General features: G+C 47.8%; 1 protein-coding gene across 6 annotated transcripts; it reads right to left on the minus strand.

Moving 5' to 3' along the window:
• Positions 1-1,284: 1,284 nt before the first annotated feature.
• Positions 1,285-16,867, minus strand: TDRD5 (tudor domain containing 5). Of its 6 annotated transcripts, none has more exons than XR_005702157.2 (11): positions 16,811-16,867; positions 16,199-16,429; positions 14,644-15,243; positions 13,716-13,843; positions 10,255-10,460; positions 9,365-9,571; positions 8,295-8,361; positions 7,330-7,530; positions 6,358-6,495; positions 2,380-3,328; positions 1,285-1,315 (listed from the first exon to the last, which is right to left on the minus strand). XR_005702157.2 is itself a non-coding variant. In XM_040072928.2 (10 exons), exons 1-9 carry the CDS (start codon positions 16,816-16,818, stop codon positions 6,385-6,387), a joined length of 1,764 nt encoding a protein of 587 aa, XP_039928862.1. In that variant the 5' UTR covers positions 16,819-16,853; the 3' UTR covers positions 2,289-3,328; positions 6,358-6,384. The 6 variants fall into 6 exon arrangements, 3 of the variants coding, with proteins under 3 accessions (XP_039928862.1, XP_039928863.1, XP_039928864.1); XR_005702155.2 differs by having other exon boundaries at positions 1,286-1,315; positions 16,199-16,434; positions 16,811-16,853; XR_005702156.2 differs by lacking the exon at positions 16,811-16,867 and adding an exon at positions 16,630-16,735 and having other exon boundaries at positions 1,287-1,315; positions 16,199-16,434.
• Between the last annotated feature and the right edge of the window lie 2,332 nt (positions 16,868-19,199).

Below are 19,199 nucleotides of genomic sequence, written 5' to 3' on the forward strand. Positions count from 1 at the left end.
GGCAGAGCCACAGCGGCAGGGCCAGCCCAGGACCCTCGGTGTCCCCTGGGAGCCCCGAGCTCCGCTCCTGCCTGGCCGCAGTGCCGGGAGGGAGGGACAGAGGGAGGGAGGTGTTTGGCCACCTCTGCAGCCCCGCTCATCCAAAGTGAGCTGTCACTTCCCATCCTCCTCGCCAGCCAAATGCTTCCTGACATCCCGTTTAAAACTCAAAGTACACGATTACCGCTGCAGCCGGGAGAAACTCTTCCATCAACGCGGCCCCAAAACAAAATCCCTGCCCGGAGCGCCGCTCCTCACCCTTCCCAGACCCGCCCACTGCCAGCGGTACCTGAGTCCTTCTTGAGGTGGTCCGGGTGTGGCTCTGCTCTGACGTGCATGGCCCCAGCCACAGGGACACCACGTTCCCAGCACCTGCTTCCCACCAGCCCGGCAGCGGAGGAGCCGCCCGCCCCAGCTCCATCCACCTGCCAGGGCTGACCGAGACCCCTCCCGTCCCCGAGTCCATTAGCAAATCCCCGGAGCACGCACCTTGCTGGTGCTTTGCTTAACCCCGGCTTTTAAGGAGAGCTGTAGAGCTATGTTGCCTTTCAATTTTTAATTTCCTCTAAACATTTTGGTCCTCTCCCCAGGGAATCCGAGTCGATCACCCCTGCTGGCAGCACAGCTGTGGGGAAGGGGGAAACCAGGGGCAAGGGAGGGGAAAGCAGCTCCACCCCAAGCTCCTTTGGAGGACCAGGACCCCTTTACATGCACACCCTGGGATGAGGGTCATCCACGCTGTGCCCCATGGAGACGCTCCACGAGGAGGGGGACAACTCCAGATCCCTCCAGGAGAGACATGATGCCTGCAGGGAACAGGGTTGTTGCAGAGCAGAGCACCCTCCTCCTTCCATCAGACACCTCTGTGGGTCTGAGCTCCCCCAAAACTGATGAGATTTATCCCAGTGCCTGGCACAGCTACCCCTCCTTCCCCACCACCTGGCACACAGCAATACCCAAGGGCAAGGACATGAATACAGCATCACTTTCCAGTCCCTGAGGCATCTTTCTCTTTTTTCCACTGCCTCAGGCAACAAATGTACAAACGGACCTGCTGGGCATGAGGAATGTGAGCTGAACTGCTCTGGGAAGGGAGATGTTGGGAAGAGCAGCTCACATTCAGAGCTGGGAAGAGCTGCTCAGATTACCTTGAGCAGGGGAGCATCTCCAGGTAGGTTTTCTGTCCATCAGGTGCTGGGGGCATCCAGGCTCAGGGTTAAGGTTCAGTTCTTCACCTTTTATCTTGATTGAAAGTGCATGGCAAACTAACCAAGCACTTGCAGACAACACGTGAATGGCAAAATCGCAATGAAAAAAGAAATCCTGATCAGTTCAGCATGCAGAAAGGTACATGGAATAGCAGCAAGGCCCTGTAGCCCACCTTCGGCAGGTACCCAGGGTACAAAAAGAGTGATATGCCTGGAATATGCTCCCTCCAAACCCAAACTGGCAGGTTTTGGGAGTTCTCATATCACAGGGATACCGTTTAACGCTTGCTGGCTCCCCCCAACAACTTTGCTGCTACCTTTCTGCACACATGTAAGCTCCCAGTATCCACAGAGCCCCTTCCAGACCCCACGGCATCTCCCCATTCCCAATGTCCTGAAACAGCAGTGGGACCCATCCCCAAAGTTCCCAGTTCCCTGCCCAGGCAGCCTGGGGGCCTGCTGCACCCCAGGCAGGGAGCGGGACAGAGGCACGGGGACCTGCCCACTGAGCAGGATGTTCTCCAGCCCCTCACCTTCCAAGGCCCCCAGAGAAGAGGAGTTTGAGGCTGCAGGGAGCTGAGCTGCTGAGCACTGGCCTCGGCTGCCACCTAGCAGTGACCCAGCAGCAGCAGGGACACGCTGCCAGCTCTTCCCAGTCCAGGCCCCTGCTGCAGCCCAGGGAGACATCCAAGAGGATCTGGGGGGTCTTAGGACACCCTGCCCTGGCCCCAGCTGTCACCTCCCTGAAACAAAAAGGGGGTTCTGCAGCAGGGGGTGAGCTCACAGTGATGGATGACAAAAATGTGCAGTGAGTGCCCCAACCCAGAGAAGTCAAGAAACCTCTGAATCTCCCCACAGGGTTGGACAGACCCCAGTCCCTCAGCTGCTTCTCCTTCCATCTCCTTCATTAGCTTTCCCAGCAGCTGCTTTCTAACCAGCCACAGATTTTTTTGGTTTTCAGCTGTTTCACATCCCAAACCACCCTTAAATACTGAAATTAAAGAAAAAAGAAAGTGAAAGAATACTACAATGGTTTGGGTTGGAAGAGAGCTTTAAAGATCAACTAGTCCAATTCACAAACGTCTTATGCTGGGCTTTGACCCATTCCAGTATTACTGCTAGTATAATTCACCTTTTCTTGGTGGTTTGCAGAGCATGGTTGCAGGTGGGCACAGAATGGCCCTTGAAGCCCCTGAAGATGTGAGGAACACTCCAGGTACCAGAAAAGCAGCTGGGTGCCAGTGTTCCTAACCAGGGCTCTTCTGTTTTCACAGCTTTTCTCTGCATTAACACCCATTAGGATCACCTGCCACGGGCAAGGAGCTACACAGGCATGGTCAAACTTCAGGCTCTCTCTCACTGGATTCCTTACGGGTTTTATTCTGTATCTTTAACATAAGATTCCTGACACTTTGTACACGACATCCAACAAATCACAGCATCTTCTTCTTAGGGAAGGAGGTTTCTTTGGCTCTCCTCACAGCAAGGAGTGTGTAGAGCAGTCACTGCGTTAAAAACCAAAACACACAATGTCAAAACAGCCCATGCACTGAAGGAGGGAGGGATGGGCAGCCACTTTCCCTCTCCTAAACTTAAAGGATGCATAACACAATGTGACACTTGGATGTTCTCCTGAAACATTATGTTAAAGAGCAGTAACTCAGTACACCACTGGTACAGCAAAACCAAACTATTTTCCTGAAAGTAAAGCTAACATTTATCACACCTGCTGGGCACACCTGAGACATCACACTCCAGGTGTTTTCAAGGGATTAAACGTTTCTGAACAACAGAAAAAAAAAGGCCCCGACAGCACGGTCATAGAGAGCCTGTGCTGCTCCAGACAGCCTTCCCTGGCAGCAGCTCCAGCTTCTCCCCTCTTATCACACCTTCCTTGTCAGGCTGGGCAGCCACTGGAAGCAGGCATGGGAAGTGGCCAATCATGCAGCTGCCAACCCTGCAGAGAGCAGGGCAGGAGGGACACACAGTTCCTGAGGTGACCCCTGCTCACAGAGCCCAGGGCACCGCAGAGGCCAGCCATGAGACTCCCGGGAAGGTCTCGGTCTTCATGTTTTCTTCATCTGCATAAAGAGGAACACAGAAAAGAAAGCTCAAATCTACACAGGCAAATCCCAGAGCTCTGGTTTAAGACTGAAATCCATTTTGCCTGCACCTCACCAGGCCATGGAAAGACTTGCTACTGCACACCTATTTGATGAGTCTGACATGGTATAATGCAAGGACCCCTCTCCTCCTGGTCCACCTCCGCTTCCCCAGAGGTGGGAAATCAGATGTGAATTCAGTGGGTTTTGTCTAGGGAGCTCTAGAGAGAAAGTTCCAAGGCACAAACAGCCTTTGGCAAGACACTTTGTAAATCCACCTTGTAAATTGAACAACTCTTGTATGGGTGCTGTAAATTCTTCCATCATTTGGAAGGTGGAAGACAAACACACACACAGGGAACTCAGGGTTTACAAAATGCTTTAGTTCCTGTGGTTGAGAGACTGGGAGACTCATCATGAAATGAACATTGCAGTGGAGAAACAAATGCTTTTGCACGCAAGCAGCAGAAAGTCTAGAAAAGATAACGAAACCCAGCAATGAGAGAACTAAGCCTCAATTCATTTGTTCCCATTCAACAATTAGAGATCCATTTTGCTGCACAAAGGTCAACCCAGCACATTGCATCCAACTCTTTATTGTTGTGGTATCTCCAGCCCACAGAAACACCAACATTTCCATTTGTTCCAGCCTTAGGATACCCAGGAGGGGCTGCAAAACTCACAGCACAGTAACAGGCTGCTCAACCTTCTGTCAGTCAATTTTGACTGATGGATCTGCTCATACTGTCAAGGCGGCCCAGCAGGAAGAGTGCTGCCAGGAGTCCAACAGAGAGATGTACAGCTTCCTAAAGTTGGGCCCTGCTGGAAAAATTTTCTATCTGATCTGAGTCATCTTGCCTCATTTCTGCTGGTTGCCTGGAGTAAATAAAGGAGGTATAAAGGTCTTCCACTGACTTGACTAAGACAGCGGGCACTGAGGACTCTCCAAGAGAATGAGATGTCTGCAAATATATGCAAAAAATCGAGAGGATGCAATTAGTGCACACTCAGCTCATTAGCTGCCCTGATCTTAATTATCTCTCCAAATTTACAAAGAAGTGGAAGGTCAGCAAATGGATAATTAAAAAACCAGAACAAGAAGACTACAAAACAATAATCCCCCAGTCCCCTTGGCCAAAGGGCAGCTTTTCCTCCACAGCAAGCTGGAAAGAGCCATGGATTATTACAAGGCACTCTCTCTTAGCAAAGAAATTAACAGCTGTCTCATCTCTCAGCAGCCCCACGCAGAACCAGTGACAGCAATGACAGAGGGAGTTTCTGCAAGGAGGCAGGAGCTGAGTCAGAGGAAGCCCCTCTGCATATTTGCTTAAGAATTCAAATTAAATTTACATTTCAGGGATGTTCACTCACCTCTCAGCCACAGAGGAGAGCTGTGTTTGTATTTTTTAACTCAGTATGGAGGAGAAAACTAGTGCAATGACAGACATGCAGCAATTCAGCAACCACAGCTGTTCAAAATCTGGGTACTTGCTCTCTGGGCTGCTTCTGCTGTCAGGGCAGGAGGGGACTGTGAGGCACTCCTGCAGCAGCAAGGATGGCTGGGCAGCAGGAATTCAGTGCTGACAGGATGCCAAGACAGGCATCACTAGAGTCCAATTAGCCAACTACTCAGCTGGATACCAGCAGCCCACTGAAAACCTCTGCTTAACATGCAGGAAAAAATACGAGTGTTAGGACAAGGTTACAAGATGAATTTTGTCTCTTGTTGCTGCCCACGCCATTCTTACTGAGGGACAGGATGCATTTACATTCCTCCAGTCCTCAAATCACCACCTGTGTCTGACATTTATGCATCTTGCTTTAGTCAGCTAGGTAAGGAACCCTCCAGATCCCTGATTTGAAACACAAACTCAGAATTGCAGTGTTCCCCACATTACCTTCTTCCAAATAAATACAATAAGATGGTGGTTTGTGTCTTTCAGTTCATTTGATAAATTGAGCAAGGACATTAATATCCAATAGAGTTACACAGAGTTTCTCTAACACAGAAACTTAAGTTGGCTAGAAAAAAGAAACTATAGAAAATGACTACTTTCCAAGTTACTAGCATTACACTTGTTTTCCCTCTTCTCTCAGAGCAGTGTCAGAAAGAACCCCAGAGCAGGCCCACTGCTGAACACTTCAACAGCTGTCACTGGCTTGAAAGGTGTTTTGGTCCCTGTAGTAAAATGTCTCATGAAAGCACTACAATTTAAAGAATACAGAAAAGGGGAGAGAATCACCCGTAGACCAGTGCTCCTGGTGTTTCTAATGGTTTCTAATACCCTAGACTGCACTCAAGACCTGGGGTTTACTCCCTGCTAACCTCTCTGTTCAGCAGTTAATCAAACTGTTAAACAGCCAAGGGCTTCTCCTTGAACATGCTCTGAAACCCAAGGTGTAAAGCATACACATATGCTTTACATTCACCCTTAGAGTTATTTTTTTAACAAACCTGTAGCTGTACAGAACCTTACCCCCAGCAACAACCAGGACTGCAATTCACTTCCTTTCAGGTCAGTTTAGGATGAGCTCGACCCTTTACTGCAAATATTCACCACTAGCACTTGTGGTCTTTTCCTGCATTTACAAACTGCTACCCTGAATTACTACACATCCTTTGCCAAACCCCAGAGATCTAAGAGGAAAACAAACACTTCCCAGCTCCCAGGGGTGCAAAACCATGGAAGCGCCAAGTCAAACTGATCATAAGAACCTGGCACTGCTCTCAGTTCTGAGTCCACTCTCAAACTGAAAAATTACGGTGCACATACGGGAGCTTAGAGAGAGCACACAGACTCCCTGAAGTCTGCAGAGGGATCAGAGGACAGGCAGCCAGAAAGGTATTTATGATCCACATTAGTAATAGTTTTCATATTATGCTTCTGCTTGCTTTTTATAAAAGCAGAAAACCAACTCCAGAGAAAACTTCCATGGGACTAAGACAAGACACATCTGCTGAGCCCTGGAGCTGATTTCATGGAACGACAGCTGTGCCAAACTCTCACCTGGTCACAGCTCAGCCCCATCCAGCTTCAAGGCTGCTGTTTCACTGCATCTCGAGATTTCTGCTCTGCCACTTCAGTATTCCTCTGCTCTCCAATGGGCTGAATATACAAGGCTGAAGGATTCAGTTCCTCAAATTCCTAGAACAAATAAAAACCACGCCAGAGTAGTAAAAAAACTCCACGTTGTAACTACCAAAGAATGAAAAGGATTCAGCAAATCTCTAACAGGCCAGCAAATGGATGAAAGGGCACAACACCCAAGAGACAGCTCCAAATTCTTGCAGAAATGGCCTTATTAAGAAAATCAACTCCTCTTTTGCCAGCAGCAAAATGCCCCTCTCCCCCAAAATCTGGCCTACACATGCAAAAATACCATCACAGGATCTAATCCTGCCAGAACATGCATTCTGCATCTGCTGAATAAAACAACAGAGAGAAGCACTCCAGGATGTAAAACTCAGCTTTCTGCTGAAATATAAAATCATGGCAGTACCTTTCCAAGGGTTTGCATAAACCACACAGTTCTTACTGGAACTGAGCTGAGACATGCAAACAATGCCACAGGTAAGCCTAAAGCACAGATGATCTGGCTTACAACTAATGTGACAATAGGCAATTACCATGGTTATGCCATCCAGTGCTGGACATTTCACGGGCAAAGCATGACAGTTTGTAAACCAAACCACTTCCATATCAACTTTTAATCCATTGCTAGAAGACAGGCTGGAAACGGTTTGTTCTACTAAACAGAACATCTCTTCTGTACCATCAGATTCCACCTTAGGAAAAAGCAAGCTCTCCCCATAGAGTTAGACACTCTGGGATGCAGTCACAAAATGAAAAGCTACAGGAAAGCAGGGAATACTACTTTTTCTCTTCACAAAACCACTTGCTTCAAGGTAAGAATCTTCCCATTACAGGCACCCAAATAGGGATCGTTCCCCTTTCAGCAGCACACGCCTCTCTCCTGACCTGGGAAGGAACGTTCTCTTCACAGACATCAGCATATCCTGTATCTCTCAAGACAGAGTGGAAGTAGACATCCTCCTTGGTGGATGTGTCACACAGGAAGAGGTACAGAACACCATCCACATATTCATCCACGATGCCCACAAGTTTCTTGAAGTGACAGAGATGCTTAAACAGGAGGACTGCTGCACTGGACCATGTACCCTGAAGAGTAAACAGTGTAAAATTACCATAAACAGATCAATGTCCACCACCTGAGACTTTTCCTTGTGGTAGGCACTTGTCAAAAGCCAACTGAGCTAGGCCAGGCTAGTGACAAATACAGGAAAGTCAGGCAGACAAGCTTCCCAGCATGAAACGAAACCAAACTACCCCAAAGCCTGCAATTCTCATTCCTGTGATTAACCCTCAAAACCCAAGGCAAATAACTTTTTAAAAGCAACATCTTTAAAAACACACAGGCAGCAACTCTGCTCACATGCTTTCCTTCAGAGATTGTACTTCTCAGGCTTCTTGACCAAGAGGTTTCCCACCACAGAGAACCTTTCTTATGACCTCTGTAACTCTGGCTTTGCTAACAGCATCAAACCAACTCACTTAAAGCTCTGTCACAGAATAAGTTTTTAAAACAGAGGGTTAGAGGCTACCAAGGTTTCAGAAGGACTTTGGGGAACTACTGGCAGAGAGAGGAACAAGTTTGCTGTGTTGCTTAACAGTAGCCATCTGTTTCTGCAAGAACATAAGCAAGAATGCTGTGATGGCAAGGAAAGCAGTGGAAGGGTGATTGCTTGTAGAGCAGATACTCACCCAGCACACTCCACTGAACATAACAGCATTAATTCTGCTGTAAATATCAACAGGACACCTGACTTCATCCAAATGTTTGCCCCTGGCAGGTGAAAAAGACAACCTGTACTTGAAAACTCCTCTACATATGTCAATAAACAAAACTTCATGTGGACGCATACCTGCACGGGTTTTACCCACGCCAAGGAACACGGGATGGCCTGAGCAGGGAGCTTCAAGTAGTGCCACCTGAAATACAAAGCAAAACTATTACAGCAAAAACAGGGATAAATCAGCAGAACTTCCTCCTCTTCTGGGTTTTACTACCAGTTTAGGAATGCAGAAGCATACATTGGAATGTGCACTCATGACTAAAACCCAACAGAAGCTTCAGAAAACACTCCATATCCAGAGAATGGGCACAGCAGAATCAGCGATAACAACTGGTCGCTTACGCATTCCCTGGCCCAAGCACCTTCCCATCAAAACCCCTTGTGGAGACAAAGTTACAGACAGAGAACCATGACTTTTGAACCAAAGAATGCCAGCAGCCAGGCACAAGGAGAGGCAAACGAGGGGGAAGACACAAATATGGAAAATATGCTGAACTGCAGAGGAAAAGTACCTCTGACATTGCAAACAAGTCCCACCCGGGGGATGTGCCTTCAGGAGAATGTGTATATCCATTCATGCAACCCAGGAAGGAGCATTAGGGAGCTTGCCCTGAGGTGACAGACTGAAGAGTGAAGGCAGACACAGGAAAGGATTTAGCAGTGCACCCCAGGAGCCAGTGCTGGGTCCAGCATTGCTCAACGCCTTCATCATCGACCTGGATGATGAGGGAGAGTCTACCCTCAGTCTGCTGGTGACACAAAACTGGCAGCAGTGGCTGGTGCCCTAGAGGGTCAGGTTGCCATCCTGATAGATCTTGACAGGATGGAGAAATGGGCAGATAGGAACCTCACAAAGTTCAACAAAGTCCTGCACTTGGGGAAGAACATGCATCAGCACTGTGTGGACCAGCTGGAAACTGTAATTTTTACAAGGAGAGTACCAAGCACTGGAATAGGTTGCCCAGAGAGGTCATGGAATCTTCATCCTCGGAAACATTCAAAAACCATCTCAGCATGGTCCTAGGCAGCCTGTTCTAGACAGCCCCACTTCAGCAGGGAGCCTGGACGGGATGACCTCCAGAAGCTTAATCCAACCTCAGCTGTTCTGCGATTCTGCCACCCACGTGTAATTCACTTACTTGAGGAATCTCAGCGAAGACTTCTGGACAATTTGCAGGTGTCCATAGTCTGCATAGAACACCTCAACCTCCCTGTCGTTGATCACACGGTGGATGATCACACGGTACCACCACGTGGAGACCATGACACAGCAGAGCTGCCCAGGCCGCACTGCAGACTCGGGCATGATGTATTTATCAGATGCAACTTTATGTGAGTAAACGTGTCTGCAAAAGATCACAGTGAGGAACCAGGCTTAGGAGGATGCAGGAGATGAACAAGGAGAAATGCATGGGGCATCAAAAGAATCCTGACTTTTTAAAGTCCCCATGACAAGAATTTTCAGGAGCTGCTTTAGTAGACCCTTTATATCTCTGTTTGGCCACACTTAAAACTGAACTGGGAATCAGATTGTAACCCCAAACTTTTAACATTTGAATGATACTCTTGGGGTCCAACAAAAAGTTAACTGATGGGGATTAATCAGAGGCTAAACACAGTCATCCTAATCATTTCTTTTTTACCATTACCTTGACATTATTAGCCTTTCTCATGAACCAGGTTCTGGAGTACTGGCCCAGGTTCAGGGTTGGAGGTGGAAGTAAAACCTTAACTGAGCACGTTAGCAACAGCTGCACAGACAAGACCAAGGAGCCCTTCAAGCTCCTTTCCACAACCCTTCCAGGCTTACAAAGTGCAGAACTGCCAGGACACAGACAAACCACAGGAACTGCTGGTGAGCACACTCACTGCATCTTAGTTAAAAGGAAATAAACACTTTGAGCAGTGCTTCAGAACAGCACCAGCATCTCTGTACCAAGTGATGAGGCCAGCAGTGACCACCACCAAGAGCTGAGTGCCCGGTTCCCTCAGCACAAACACCCACTGCAATGGCATAGTATGCTCCCACCTCATCTCAAACATCAGATCCTGCAGTTTATTGGATGCTTCTGTGCTGCAGATGTGGATGTAGAACTGGCTAGGAGAGACGACGAATTCCACAACGACTCCCACCAAGGACCTTCTCTTCAGAGGCGGCAGACTGCAAAGCCTCCTGTTCTGAACAGCATCTGGAGGGATTTCTGGAGTCGATGGAAGCTGCTCAAAACCTTGGTGCTGCAAGGGGATAAGCGGGAGGTGGCACTCAGACGTCTCATCACGCACTGAACACGCATAATTGGCCTTTCCATTAATTTAAAAAATAGTCCTGCTTTCCTGGGGACTTGTGAATTACTGAATATCAGAGAACCCAAACAAATTGGACAAACTTGGATGAGAACTTTCCCTGCGATAGAAACAATCATTTTCACACTCTCTTTCTTTCTTCCCTCCAGTGTTAAGAGGGGTGCAACAAAAAAACCTTGTTCATATTCCTGCATGGAATAAAGGAGAGGAATTGAAGTCAGGTCAGATACTTAGACAAAAGTAATGAATGACTGTTGCCAAAAAAGCAAAGCAGAATCAAACCCCAAACCCACCCCACCTCTTTGCTGGATTTTACTGAAAAGATATTTCTGTGTTCCACGACCATGAAAAAGTACAAGACCGAACCAGCAAAACTATCTGAAAATGATTGTGAAGTGACAGAAACATGAGCGTGTCCTACTTTCACACTAGAGCTACTTCCCAAAGACAAAACCAGTCAAAATCTGCAAATTCTGTTCTTTTCTCACTTTAGACAAATTTTTACAAGTGAGCTGTTTGCACAGCTTTTAATTTTTCATTATTCTTACTGCTGAAAACCTTATTTCGCACAAAGTGGTATGGATGGGAGCCTTAATCAGACATCAGCTACTTTCACTGCCCCAGGAGCTTTCTTTTGTGCCAGCAGACAGCACTTCACCAATGATCAGAAGTCAAAAATATGTCAATTTCCCTCATTGTGAACACAGTACAAATTATCACTGCATCATACATCAGGCAAGGTGTGGGCAACTCATATTCCAGCACACTCCCTGTTGCTTATATCTAAATTCAGCTGCACACAATGGGGTTTTGCAATAGAGGCTCTCTTAATCAGTTTGTAAAGGTGCAGATCATAGAATCATAGAATATTCAGAGTTAGAAGGCATCCACAAGGATCTCCAAAGTCCAGCTCCTAGACCTGCAAAGGACCATCCCAAGAATCCCATCATGTGCCTGAGAGCATTGTCCAAATGTTTCTTGAATTGTGGCAGGCTTGGTGCTGTGACAACTTCCCTGGTCTCTCCTTCTGCAGACTGAGTAAAGCCTAATGCCCTTCAATTTTTTTTGCAGCTAGAAATTTTGACTAAAACATTTGAGTTAAAATTTTTGAGAGTAGAAGCAATTGAGGCAATTCTGGCCTGAGCAGCACCATCACCTCTAAAAATTTACAATTTCACAAATTTCCTCTGCATAGTCCCTGTGAATGGTGAGGTTTCTAAGGGACAATTTTGCTTTGAGAAAGGTCTTCAGATCAGATCTTCAAGGGCACACATGAGCTTTATATGCTAGCTCACATACTGCTAGTGACAGCAGACATTTCTTTGAAAGACTTACAGGATGCGCACTTGAAGAGAAGCTCACAAAATGCAACAAAGTTATAAAAAGACAAAGCAAGAGTACACAGTGTAAAACCAGGCTTTTTAAGAGGTATAGCCTGCAAGAGTGGCTGAGTCCTTGCCCCAAGATGGACTGGCAGCTGCCAAGAGTGGTGTGGATGACACTTTTCCTTTTGTCACAGCAGCAAGAAAAAGCTCCTGAGTGCAGCAGCTCTGTCATCTTTATCCTTCTTGGAACTGAGCAGATGCACTCAGCCCTTGTGCCCCAGCTGACCCTAAAAACACTTCCAGGATATCTTTCACCAAGGCAGGGATTAGGTTGCATCTTTCCCCTCTACCTTGCAGCATCCTGATGAACAAACATGCACTGCACACCCTAACAAACACATCCTAAACTGCTTTCTTCCTCTTTAGAGTTTTTAAAGCAAAACAGCAAGCTGGGTGTTCCATGACAAACAGGAGTTGTACGAACGTCTTCCAGGTCTTGTATTGCCAGGATCTTTAAATGGGTTCCTTCTGCAATACCCAGGAACAAATATCTGGGGCTACCTAGACCATCTCTCCCCTTTCATAGCCTTCACACAACCAGACTCATGGTCTGACCCAGGGAAATTCCCTGTGGACCTCATCACACCAAACTAACATTTGTTAAAAGGATCAGAACAGGCTGCCAAAGTTCTCTCAAGGGTATGTTTTATCAAGTGCTACACAAAGTCCAACTCATAATTCCAGACCTCCAAGCTCATTAGTACACAAAACACCAAAGTCAGGAAGAACCCTTGGGATTCTTTCCCTGCCTCTAAGCTCCAACTGTACAGCTGGGTACCGCCACAGGACAAGCTTGGCAGAGGAAACAACTCTAAGCAGAAGAATTTTCCTGAGAAAAGGAAGGCCTAAAGATGCTCAACAGAAAAAAAATAAAGGAGGGACAAACAAATTCTGCCAAAAGATTTGGCAGTTCAGAGCCTCTGCACTACCATTCTCCACTGCTTTCTAAAAACACACTGCTAAACAAAACAAAATAACGATAATTTCCTACCAAATAGCAGACTCGAGACTGCAGGAATCAAGGTCACTGAGGAACATTTCCCAGCTCTGTCAAACTGTTTGACACTGAAGCCCTGTCCACAGCAGCAGGGGAAATTTCACAGAATCACAGGGCTGGAAGAGACCTCCAGGATCAGAGTCCAACCCAGCCCCAACACCTCAACTAAACCACGGCACCGAGTGCCACATCCAGGTCTTTTTTAAACACATCCAGGGATGGTGACTCCACCACCTCCCTGGGCAGACCATTCCAGTACTTTCTCACCCTTTCTGTAAAAAACTTCTCCCTAAAATCCAACCTGTGTTTCCATTGGTGCAGCTTGAGGCAGTGTCCTCTTGTTCTGTCAGCTGCTGCCTGGAGAAAGAGACCAACCCCAGCTGAGCACAGCCACCCTTCAGGGAGCTGTGGAGTGATAAGGTCACTCTGAGTCTCCTTTTCTCCAGGCTGAATACCTGTCTCACAACAAAGTTATTGAAGTCCAGTTACAAGGAGCTACACCAAAAGGTATCACCGCTCTTGTAAGCGAGCGAGATAACACTTAGCTGCCCTTGGATGATCTGATAGACCTCAAGACCAGAAGGAGACCAGAAAAAGACTGACTTTGTATGCCACATAAAGCTATCCACCAGGTCACTATGAGTCTGGTTGCCTCCAGGGACATCAAAAACAGGCAAAAAAAAATGTTTGGAAGTAGCAGTGCCTCAACAATGCAAAGTCATAATAAACAAAGGTAGTAAAAAGAGTATCACCCCTTGAAATCGACATGAAAAAAATCTATAGATCATCTGTCCAGCCACTTACTTGTTTGAGGTGATCACCCAAATCTACTGCTTGTGTTTGCACCGGCTCTGAATCCATCAGATGTGCTGCCTGGCAGAAGCTCTCTGTCTCACAGGTGGGTTCCAAAGGAGGCATCTCAGAGGCAGATGCTGTTGCAAAGACAATAATTTGGCTGTTATTCTTTGTTTGACCGATACAGTGTTGCATATTAAGCAGAAAGGGAAAACATAAAAAAATGGAAGTCTGAAAGCACTGGTGCCGTTTACCTCAATACTTGTAGCATTCACAGCCACCATATTCATGAGGATTCACTGTGTCAGTAAATTAAAGCAAAACAAGAATCACTTGCTCTTGGAAACAAGCTAGAGGTTAAAATCCATCGCTAGAATAATGTTAAAATGAAGCCTGGAAAAGCTGTGAATTTGGCAGGAACTGCATGTGATTATCTACCCTCTCCCATAGGTTTTATGGGAAAGATGAGGGCATCTGCAGTCCCGTCTCATTTGTGGAACACTGCAGCCAAGCCTTTCAGGCCAGTGTTCAATATTCAGTCTCAAAAAGTGTACAGCAAAAGCTTTACCAGCCTGCAGAGCAGACATTCAGAGGATCCTTCTATTTTTTTCACCTATTCTCTGGAACGACGAGAAATTCCAGTCCTGCACAAACATTCAGCACGCCCATACCCCGAATGGGCTGATCAGCCCCTCTTCCACCTCACACCACGAAACAGCGGAAGTGTGACGAAACCTTCCCCTTAAATTCCCTGCTACCAAGATAACTGCCTTGTGACAGCTGCTTCTGCAGAGCCCAACAGCCCTTCTGTGCTAAACCCCAGGGGAATCAGGACTTCTACAGCAACTGGAAATGCAGCAACAGTCACTTGAAAGACAGCTGCTTGGCCACAGAGCTTGTACGAGCTGCATGATTTCAGTTAAACACACCACCTCACCTTGAGGCATCTCTTCTTCTTGTGTCTCATCTTGAGGCACCTCTTCCTCTTCAGCCTCACTGTGAGGCATCTCTTCCTCCTCAGCCTCACCTTGAGGCATCTCTTCCTCCTCAGCCTCACCCTGAGGCATCTCTTCCTCCTCAGCCTCACCCTGAGGCACCTCCTCCTCCTCAGCCTCACCCTGAGGCATCTCTTCCTTTTCTGTGGTCCTTGCTAAGTACTTCCTCAGGACCAGCAAGGAACCTGTCTTTGTCTGCTCAATGACAATGGAATCAGACATGCTCCTGAGGACTTCAAACACGGACAAAAATCCGTACTGCCTGTACTGGAACGCCCGGCCAAAGCGTCTGAGGAAGGCCTTGTCCAAGTCCGTGAGCAGAAGCGGTGAGGAGCTCAGCAGGTCCTGCAGCTCAGCCTTCACTGTTGCTGGCAGGACAGGAGTCCCAGCACTCAGAGTTTGGAAACTCTGTGGATTCTTCGAGTTCTTAGTGGGAAAAGTAGCATTTGACTTTGAAGCAGTTTTCTTTGATGCCTTACGTGTTTTTGCTTTCTGGTTGGCAACCAGCTTAGCAATCCCTTTGGTGGAGTCGTCTGCAATGGCTGCAACAGAAAGAAATAGACAACCAGAATAATGAACCATTAAAAGCTCTACACTGGCAAAGCACCTCTTTGTTCCCTCCTTTCCTCTTCTCCACACCCTTTCCAGAAGCAGTTGTCTCCTTCAAAAGCAATCACACTAAACCATCGCTGATTTCCAGCAACCCTGCCCTTTGCAAACTGTACTGAACTATTTTTAAAAGCCAGCAAATCAGTTTGCACCCTCATCCCTAGAAATTCAGACCAGGCAGGAAGGCAGGTCAAATTCTTGGATGTAGGATCACAAACAAAAACTAAGCTACTGAGAGTTTTTCTGGGAAAGCAGAGTCACAATAAACTCTCACTACAGAGCATCCCCAGCCCAGGAAAGGTTTCTGGGGACAACAGCCCGGGTCTTTCCCAAGCTTTTAAACAACTTTTTCATGTGTTACTGTAGCATTCAAAAAGCCCACAATCATTTCACCCTTCCCAATCAACTCTTTGCAACTTGCCATTTGTTGTCACAACTCTACTACAAAGAAAAAGGAAATGAAAAAGGTTCTTTGATAAAGGCTATGCTTCCTACTGGGTCAGGTATGGAAACTTTCACAGATTCTCTCAAGAGGCCTCATCCCTGGTTTTGGCTCCTGCTATAGTCTGCATTTACAGAAAAAGTGATGCTTACCAGTTCTAGTGTACCCATAAGGAAATGTTACGTCAGTTTCTAAACCAAGTGCAGAGTGAAAAAGTGTACAAAAATAACTAGAAGCATGGGTGACTTTTTTCAGGAGGGAAGAGCACCAAAGTGTTAAAAGGCCGATCAAAATAAAAGAAGAAATACCAAAGACAAAAAATTACCCAGTCGTATGAGAAACCGATTAACAGATATGTGACATACAGTTCTGCACATCTAAACAACACTTGACTCCAGTGTCAGGTTCCAAACAACTCCTCCATCCATCTGGAAACAAAACCTCACCTTTGAGCATTAAAATACCATTCTTAGAAGAGATTCGGACAACTTCAGGCATTTGTGTCACCAGCTCCAAGGTGGACTGGAAGCCCAGGTCGCCCAGAGGAAGAGGTTTGCAGACCATGGCCGTGTACTGCTCCTCCAGCTGCTCTGGTGTCAAGCCCGCTTTGGCAGCTATCAGCATCGCCCTCACCTCCTTCTTCAGCACCTCCATAAGCTGTGCCTGCTTGGACACCTCTGTACTAAAAGGAGCACAAGCAAGCAGATGACAACTTGCACCACAGCTGCTCATAATCATGTGGAATTTTAACTTCTTCCCACTTAGCAGCTGAAAGCTGGCAGGGGGAGTGGACAGCAGCTTCACCACCAACCCTCGTATTCACTCGCCAACACCCCTGGAGTTCAGTGCACCCCTAAACCTCTGCCAGTCCAGACACCTGCGCGTCCAAACTGCTGCCCGAGGACACCCCACCCACCGCCGGTGTCAGTGCTCCTCGCAGAAACCCCTGTGACCCCCAGCTCGGAGTTCCGCCCCTCAGCCCCGCGGGCTCTCTATCCTCCACAGCCAGCGCTGTCCCCCTCAGCCCCACAGGACACCCCCCAGGCCCCCGCACGCACGGCGCCATCGCTGCGGCCTCCCCGCGCGCCTGCGCCGCGCCTTTCCCGCCTTTCCGGGGCGCGAGGGCGGGGCGGGGCCGCTCCCCCCCCCACCCAGGGGCCAGGCGTGAGGGGGAGCGGCCGCCGCCCTCAGCGCTGAGGCGGGATGGGCTCTCCGCTGCCTCGGGGCCGAGGTGGGATGGGCTCTCCGCTGCCTCGGGGCCGCGCAGGACCGGCAGCCAGGTGCTGCCCTTGCCTTTGAAAACAAAACAACCCCCCCGCCCCACCCCCCAAAAAACCCCACGCCCAACTACAAACGATTGGAGAAGATCTCTGAGATGATCGGGTCAAACACCACGATGTTCAGGCGGACCAGAGCACCGAGTGCTATGTCTAGTCTTTCCTTACACACCTTCAGGGATGGTGATGTCCCCATCTGCCTGGGCAGCCCGTTCCAATATCTAACCACTACTTAGGGTGAAGAAGTTGCTCCCTAGTCCAACTCAAACCTCTCCTGGTACAGCTGGACACTGTTCCCTTGTCCTCTCTCTGGTTTCTTGGATGAAAAGCCCCACCTGGCTACACCGTTCTGTGTGGAGAGTGCTAAAATCTCCCCTGAGCCTCCTTTTCTCCAAACTGAGCTCCCCACAGCTCCCTCAGCTACTCCTCATCAGAACTGTGCTCCAGACCCTTCCCCGCCTCCATTGCCCTTCTCTATGGACTTGCTCTCATGTCCTAATATTATTAAGAGGAGACTTGTATTGTAAGGAGTCTTTATATTTTTTTGTCCGATCTAAGAGGAAAATCCACAGTGGAGACACAAAAAGCACACTGGAAAGACCCACACACAGAACATGACCAGTTCCTTCCACGTAACAATATTTAAAACCAGATGGGGTTATTAAGAGGAGCATTGTATTTTTTTCAGTTCCGTCTGAGAGGAAAATCCAAAGGGGAGACATGGACTTCATGTTCACAGAGTTCACAGAGTGTAGTTAAAGAGGGGTGCAGTGCCTCTTTCCTAAGGGCTCACAGATATCTGAAAACCCCCTCAACTGCACAGCTGATTTCCATGCAGAGTGTGGAAATCAGACTCTTCAGACTAAAACAGCAGCTGAACCTGGGAATTTTGGGACACCCATCAGCATGCGCGCTCGAAAAATCTCCTCGTTTCAAAAGTTAGCAACCAAACACCTCTCCCAGGCATGGTGGAGTCGGGATGCACTGGTTGAATAAAATATTACACAAAACCATCATGTTGCAGGTTTGGAGGTGTTAATCATGCCAGAGTGCTTTTGACAAGACACCAACTGGAATCCAAAACCAGACCTGAGCCTGCTTAAAACACCACCTGCCTTTTCGGCAGCCGGAGACCATCTCTGCCAGTCCCACGTCGGCCAAGTGATAAGCACACAGTGGAAAAGGTTTCTGGAGCACTTCCAAAGAATACACACTGTATAAATTTATTAATTACACCCCATTTACACCCAGCTTTTCTCTGCCTTTAGCCTTTTCCATCCATCACTTCCCTGGTGACCTGCTGACACGGCACCCAGCACAGCAGGGAAAGAAGGCAGCTGCTGCTCCTGCCCTCCCTGCCTGCAACATCCTGACTCCGGGTGGAGCACGAGTCTCCAATAAAACAGGAATCTGTGAAAAAAACAAGATCAGCACTTTCCCAGCTGTCTGCCCAGCTCGCTCCAGCCACTCCTCCACACCAGGGACTGGAATCCCTGAGCTCAGCCCTGCCCTGCTTTATGTCCCAAGCGTGTCTTTCTGTAGTGTAATTTCTAGCCAGGTGCTGATTTCTTTAATACAAGTTGGTGATTTTAAAAGTGTTTCTTCCCCAGGTTTCTGCAGATGTCAACATAGGCTGAGCAGCATGAAAAGAGAAAGCTCCTATGTTTGCTCTGCCGTGCTCCTGCTGTGGAAAACTAGGGAGGCATTTAGGCACAAGCTCTTTTGGCAGTTTGGATTCAACAGCTCTAACTCTATGATGGCTCTCATATTAACACCCATTCAGGAAATCTGGGACCAGTTTCTTTCCCTCCTTGCTAAAATGTGACCCTAGAGAGAGGGGGGTTGCTGCCAATGTCCCTTCACAGTGCCAGCCAAAGGGGCATTGGCTGAGCAGAGCAATGTGAGATGGTACTCACCCAGACATTCACCACAACACCCCTTCAACCACTCCCGAGTAAGCCACTGGTCTCACCAGCAAATGTTTTCACCCTGGTGTCTCTTCTGGGCCACTCACCTTTCGATATCTTTGGGGCCACATACCTGACAGTTACTTTTAGGTTGCTTTTCAACAGCTTTGCAGACAGTAACTACCAAAAATCGCCGGAATGCTTCTGATTGTATTTTATTTCCAAAAACAGGAAGATGCAAATAGAATGTCCTCCTGGGGTCC

This window comes from Hirundo rustica, chromosome 9, assembly GCF_015227805.2.
Source record: "Hirundo rustica isolate bHirRus1 chromosome 9, bHirRus1.pri.v3, whole genome shotgun sequence".
NCBI classification, from domain to species: domain Eukaryota; kingdom Metazoa; phylum Chordata; class Aves; order Passeriformes; family Hirundinidae; genus Hirundo; species Hirundo rustica.